Source organism: Labrus mixtus, chromosome 16, assembly GCF_963584025.1.
Source record: "Labrus mixtus chromosome 16, fLabMix1.1, whole genome shotgun sequence".
NCBI classification, from domain to species: Eukaryota; Metazoa; Chordata; class Actinopteri; order Labriformes; family Labridae; genus Labrus; species Labrus mixtus.
In genome coordinates, this window is record NC_083627.1 from 26,494,207 (window position 1) to 26,501,406 (window position 7,200).

The 7,200-nt window shown below is 38.1% G+C and overlaps 1 protein-coding gene across 1 annotated transcript; it reads right to left on the reverse strand.

The window, feature by feature from the left end:
- Window positions 1–586: 586 nt before the first annotated feature.
- On the reverse strand, window positions 587–4,802 carry sla1a (Src like adaptor 1a). Its single transcript, XM_061059845.1, has 8 exons — window positions 4,640–4,802; window positions 4,102–4,198; window positions 3,624–3,723; window positions 3,360–3,446; window positions 2,975–3,078; window positions 2,061–2,192; window positions 1,504–1,633; window positions 587–1,226 (listed from the first exon to the last, which is right to left on the reverse strand). The coding sequence occupies exons 1-8, from the start codon at window positions 4,718–4,720 to the stop codon at window positions 1,025–1,027; spliced, it is 933 nt and encodes a 310-aa protein (XP_060915828.1). The 5' UTR covers window positions 4,721–4,802; the 3' UTR covers window positions 587–1,024.
- Between the last annotated feature and the right edge of the window lie 2,398 nt (window positions 4,803–7,200).

Sequence of the window (7,200 nt, forward strand, 5' to 3'; positions counted from 1 at the left end):
CGAACATAAAGGAAAATAGATAATGGTATAACGAAGGCTATTTTACTTGCTTTTCCAAGATTTTTGTGAATTATCTTTGATTCAAAAGTAAAAATGTCAAAATTTTACCTTTCCCGGCTGAAAATTTTCAGGTGTTATCAGATAAACAGTGGGTCCAATAAGTGTATTGTAAAATGGATGATAACCCTAATCCCATCAAACCAATCACCCTATACTTTGCATTTCCCATGAGCTCTTTGGGGTGTTTAGGCATTTTTTTAACTATTAACTTTAAGGGTTTTAGTTCACTTCCAGCAATATGTAATGTCTAGACACAGCAGTTTGAAAAGAAAACCCAAGCATCAAACTGATAACCAGCGACTAGCTAGTAAAATAGTGTAGCATTTATTTTTTCCTCAGGAATCCCAACAGAGCTAGTAAGAGCTCAAATGGTAAATGGTAAATGGACTTGAGCTTATATAGCGCTTTTCTAGTCTTGCAACTACTCAAAGCGCTTTTACACCACACGTCACACCCACCCTTTCACACACTGATGGTAGTGATCACTATGTAGAGGCCCCACAAAAAACACAAGTTAAAGCATATCTAAGTGGGTGTCAAAATATAACCATTTATCATATAATATTTATTTAGAACACAGGAAAGTAGTTTGAAAGCTCTTAATACTCTTATGCACAATAATATTAACCAAAATACCCATATCATTGAAGTTTCATTTTACAATCTTAATGTCATGCTATCAAAAAATCTGTCACTGGTGCAGAAAACACATCATGGCACAACTGCAACATTGTACACTTCAGCTCCATATAATCTTATTTGCTGAGTCATTGTGTAAGTGATAATACAATTTGCATTTTTGCTAAAGTACGTCAAAGTGCTCATGTAAGCTAAAACATGATTAGGTGTTTGGGATGCTGAAAACAAAAGTCTGTTTGGTGCAGCCCATTGCCAACACAAGGGACTCTGTTGATGCTGCTCTTCACTTAAAGATATTCCAGTCTTTAAACGCCCACTGTCACCTCTAGAAGTCATCATCATAGTCAATGTTCCCGAGGCCACTGTCAGGGAGTGCATAAACAGATTTGCTCTTTTTCTTCCTGCTGTTTGCTTTCGTCTGTGAAGGATTCTGACTCCCAGAGAAGGACAGGTACGCAGCGATGCTGTTCCTGACTCCGTAGCTCACTATGTTGTCACTGCAGCTTTCCGTGCTGACCAGCTGACTCCTATTAGAGGAGGAAACCCAGAAAAATAATTAGATCTTAGTATTATAAATTATCTTTTTTCACTTCCACCACTGATTAAATATAGACACGGCTTCAGTGTCTGTATTTAAAAATTAGGAATTAATTGATGAACTAGCCACTTGAAATAAAGGGCAACATTTTGCCATTAGATTACAATTATTACTTTCTTTTATCTTATTTTTCAAATGTCTGAGTTGGATTCTTTGCTTTCACATAAATCCAGTTACACACTGTGGTGCTTGCACCTCTGTCATACCTATCTACTTTCTTCCAGTCAAAGTTGCGTCTCATGACTACAGGTGGTGCTCCATTAGATGTATCCAATGGAGGGATGGTGGCTGACAGACATGGGGAGGTTAATGCACAACACAGACCATCTGCAAAATCTGCAAAATTAAAAAAATTAAAAAAACAACAGTGAGGATCGGAAAGTCAATTACCGATCACAAATGGCCAACAAACAGAACAGATGTTTTGTTGCATAATTTGCATTAATCATGTTTGCACCCAATTTCTCAGGCACATACACAAACCACACTAGTAGAGTCGGGTGAATAACGATGTATTTTTTTCTGACTGTGCATGCACCAGTGGTCATTATCAAGCTTGCATGTTTTATCTCATTTCCTGTTCTGTTCTAAAAATGTTCTGTCAGAGCAGGAAATATTGAAATAGCCGGAGAGTGATAAGAAATATATCTATAATAAGACAATGACAGTATTTTTATAGCCTTAGAGCATTTATGGACTTCACTCTTTATGTTGTAAGTTTTTGTTTCAAGTTTGTGTTCAAGTGTTTTATGCGTTCAATTACCAGAGTAGTGGTTGACCAGGTCTTCCAGGCACTGGAAAGTGAGGCGAGGGGAGATGTAGTACCAGCTGTTGTCCAGTCTGAAGATACGATAGTGCTTTACGGTCCTGTGCTTTACTGCCAGCGAATACAGACCTGAGGATATGACACACATGTTTGTTATGAAATTAACACGATTTGAATCATACAGTAACACCAAGCCCCTATATTCCAGTAATCAAGCTCGTAATCGTAGGAGGCAGTGTGATTTTCAAGAGAAACCTAAAAAAAATGGGTTAGTGTTGATCCACTCAAAGTGGAAATGTTGGTGCAAAGGAAAAGTAGAAGACACATTCATGTTTACCCTGAAATGCGATGTCCTTCTTTTTCATACTTGGTAATTTATGTGTCATGAAGAAAGAAAAAATTGCTATATATGGTTGATATTTTGAAAAAACTCCTATCACCTTCTTTATCTGAGTTGGAGGAATCTCTAGGAATTGGTTCAGCCTGTTTTTGTGGTTGTTGTTTGTGGGGATTTTTAAAGGCAGGGTGATTTTTTTTCTCCTTTTTTGTTAGAAAACATGTAGTGTGACACATGTAGGAACCCAAGACGTTAATCAATTGATTGTGTCCAATGTGATAATTCAAGTGCTTTTGATGCAAAAATATTCAAAATCCTGAATTCCTTTCGTCTTGTTTTCTTTTAGAATCCTTTACTATAACATGTATTTTGGTTAGGCTTGATTTAAGGGCAAATCTTTCTTTTAACTTTCTCTTTCACTCTTCTTGAACCCCGTTGTGTGATCCTGATCTCATCTTGGCACATACTTACATACTTTAAAGAACATTAAAAAAAAGCATGCTTTAAAGAAAGACGGACTCCAGCCAAGCTTCTAGAGATAATTGCAGACACTGCAGTAATGAAATGTCCTCACCTCTCTCCTTGGTGCTCTCCCGCAACAGGAACGAGCCAACTCTGTTCCCAGGGAGACAAAGCAGCTCTTCAGCCTTCTGCCTCTCTATGCCTTCAAACAGCCACCTGATATGACAAAAACATCCAATAATATTAGATATCAACTGCATCTTAAAGCGTAGCATTCATATTCAAATTCTGTTAGATCTAAAAAAAAAATAAATACAAAAATCAACACAAAAAGCTAACATCTTGTGTTACTGACATCTCAAGTTACAGCTTTCAAGACAGAGAGAGATCATGGTTTGGTCGTGGAAAAAAATGCGTTTGATCATTTTGGCTGTTATCAATCCATTCAGAGAAAGTAGACTGATCCTAGATAAGATAATGAGTGTTGTTTTACATACCCGTGGAACACTTTTGCCACATGGCTGTTTGGTATGTAGTTCTCCTTTCCTGTTTGCAGAGAGCACACTCTCCACCAGTATGCATCCCTGATCACCAAACAGAGGCAAAGAGGAATCAACAACTGACCTTTTGTGTGACCACTTCTCTAAACTGCACATGAAGAGTGTGAAGTTACAAAGAGACAATTCACTTCCTCACAGTCACAGTCAACTTAGATCCTTCCAATGTTTTGAAATCAAGAATGAAAAACAAAGAAGACATACTGAGCAACGACTTTGAGCTTCTCCCCGATCCTGTAGATTGGCTCGCTGATTTCAGGAGTCGGGTAGTCCTGGAGCACCACCACTATGTTATCGTCAGACCCTGCCGAGAGGATTATTTTCAGGATTAGTTTAACATCGCTTAACAGTTAAACATACATCAATAATTTAAAAAGAAAACAACAAAGGACCAAACCTCAGACATTTGCTCATAAACTCTTTGAGTTTACTTTGGTATATTGTGATACCTCTGATACCCTCAGGCTTTTAAGAAAGCTGCATATTTTAACATATTATTTCTGGCAAACACTTCGTGCCTCAGTGCCGTGTGCAGGGATGATGCAAATTGTTATCGGTAGAAAATAGTGAAGTTTTCAATATGCCTGGCTGCTGTTACTCTTAAAGCAATGGGGATCAATTTGAATTTCCAACTTCAAATGTAAACATATCATGTCAAAGTAAAATCGTAGGGCGATCTTACCTTTTAGAGAGCTTTCAGTGGTTCCTGTATCAGCCTTCTCACTGATCCTCGCACCTCGCATCAGATTCCCCATCCTCCACATGGATCGGACTCCAGCCTAAAGTCACAGGTGAATGTAATCCTCAAGTCTTCCAATTTCCACCCATCTTAAAATCTCAACTTTTTTTTTATACAGCACTTAACTTCTCTTTGCTCCTTCGCATCTACATCTGTAACTTCCTAGAAGCTAATGATCATTGAATGACACCAGCCCTCTGCTATATGGTAAGCTGAGACAAGATGCTATCAACCTCAATTTTCCATTTCCCTGTTTACTGGCAGCTAACAATGACTCTGATGATTATAATTGCAAAATAGTTGTCCAAAATTGCAATGTCAGGTTACAACATGAACTTTATGATTGATTTTAAAAAGACAGTATTTCAACACATCCTGTGTAGTTGTGTATATTTCTAAGTTGCATAACAGTATCCAGTGGATAGAGAAAGAACAGAAACTATTAGCATGGTAGCAGAATCGATTAAATACAGACACCAACCTGTAGGGCTCGTAGCTCTCCTGCTGGGATGGAATCAGGTGTTGAGAGACAGACGATGATCCCAACAGGGCATGGCGGCATCAGCGGAGAATGGTATACTAGAGAAGTACCATGTTGACAAGACTTTACAGCACAATGACCTGTCACTGAGTGTGGCTGCTTCTGACTGCACACTCACTTCCTGTGATGAAATGAGGAAGAGGGCCAGAGTTAGTGCTGTGAGAGACAAACATACAGCACATCATGAAAGACCAGTGCTCATTAGTCTATGTGTATATGTTTTGTCTAACTGGTTGCTCATGACTTAAGTGTTACCAATGTTTGTTGCTCTGGAAGGTATGGGAAGGATTTCAATAAAAATGGTTGCCAGTAACTTGACTCAGAGAAATATCCAACAACAAAATACATCATTGTTGTTCAAGTATCAAGACTCAAATTCAAACTTTCGTTTGAAGTAGTTGTGCACAACAGAATTGGTTAGTTCGACAAAGACAATAAAATAAGAAGTGACAAAAACCCCTGATTTATTGGAACTGTTTTGACTTGTGTTACATATCCTGTAAAGTTGTTTTTGGTGCACAGGAGGAAGTGTGCACTTTGCCAGCTTTCATGTTTAGTGGGGCACACAGAGACTGTGACTGCTGTGGTTTGAGGACAGAATTTAAGTGATATTTCTGTCTAAGCAGAAATAGAAGCTCATTGAATAGCATGAAGATGTACATGTGTGGAAAAAGACTTCACATTTCCTATGAACTGTATGCATTTATAGTTGAAGGTTATATTTATATGTATGAGTGTTATCTACTCCAGATTGGGACTGGTGATGTTTTTAACACTCAAACATTCAGTTTCAGTTCTTTGACCATTTTTAAACATTTTGTGTTATGGTCATAGATTTGTTTTAATTATTTCATTTGTAACTCTTCCTGACATTAAAACAAACAGACATGATAGATCAGATCAGTTCTGCGGTTCAACCAGCCAGCTCACTTCTGTGCATTTCTTGGCTCCAAATTACAACACCAGACTAGTGCAATACTTCTGCGGCCGTCGTGGGTAATATAATCTATTTTAAACTAAGTTATTAAATGCTTGAACCAAAAGGTGACTGGACTTGGTTCAATGTTTTGAAGACATTTCACCTCTCCTTCACAAAGCTTCTTTAGTTCTAAACTGACAGCAGAAATATATTAAGCCTCTGTGGATCATGCTGATGATCAAGATGGTCAAATGGGAGTCATTAGCTAAGCTGTCAACCTAGTTCCACCTGTAGTCGTTTAACACTCTCAGTCGTCCAAGAGTCATTATGTTCACATGGTTTGACAGAGAATTCAAAAACAGCATTGGGTGATAGATGGTGTCTCATGCCACCACCTCAGTTAAGGGAGGGTTGTTCCCTAACATTAACATAGATGGCTTCAGTAACACCTCTGAACAGGATGTGAACTTTTCTGTCTTTGCATTTTGAATAATTTAAATTGCTTTGTTTATGCCTGGGGTTTTGTCTTTAGGGTGAACCAATTTTGACCAAATAACCATGTCCTGCGACCGAGAACCCACACAGATATCTTCAATTAAGTACGGCACAAGGAGAGAGAAGCGCTGTCCATTTTATTATACAATCACAACCAGACTGTATGTAATGCTAATCCAGCGATGTCAAAATTGGTGTCCCAACCTTTAGGGAATAACTGAGCTCCGTCTGTTGAAGTAAATCTGTTCCATTTTAATAATAAAAAGCATTTCATAGAGCCACCAATGGTAGTAGATTTCTTACAAACTGCTGCCTATTTAAAACAAGTGTTTTGTGCTGATATATTTTGGGTTACACTGGAGATGTATTCAGACCTGTTTTACCTTTTAAAATATTTGTCACCGTCCTGTGCCCTGTAAATCATTGTTTATTTAAACACACATTTTTTATTTACAAAACTAACACAGAGATTTGTCATTGATCAAGTGCAACACTTGTATAATGCTAGATTTGGGTATATATAAAGCCTCAGTTCCTTGGATACATAAGAATATAATTGCCCTCACTTCTGCCTGAATTTATTTTCTCAAGACAACTTGAGGCTCATTTTATTCCACATTAAATTCTACATTAGGCTGCTTCTGACCCCTTTCACCTTTCCTTCTTAACGCAGAACTGTGGTTCAATAAACCAAACAAGCAAAACATCAGCCTCTTTGTAAACTTACCTTAGAGAGTTTTAAAACTACAGTAGATAAATATGTGTTTCATTTTGAAACTTTTGAACATCTGCTTTTGAAATCTTAGCATTAGTTGGAGTCAGAAAACATTTAGCCTGCATGCTGCTCTGTGTGAGGAGAGAAGACGTCACTTCTTAGAGATAAATCGTCTTTTAAGGAAGCGCACAGGGATCATTGTCACATTACGACTGAACCAATGTGAAGTTTAGTTGCAGGCTTAAACTGAACAGTTTTTCTGCTGCTATGGCACAGTGGGTGGAGGCTGGTGGTGTCAGATGCCAGGACTCTAAAACTGTTGTGGCTGCTGAGAAGGAAGGAAGTCTTCAACAGCTTTTGACGAAAATAAAT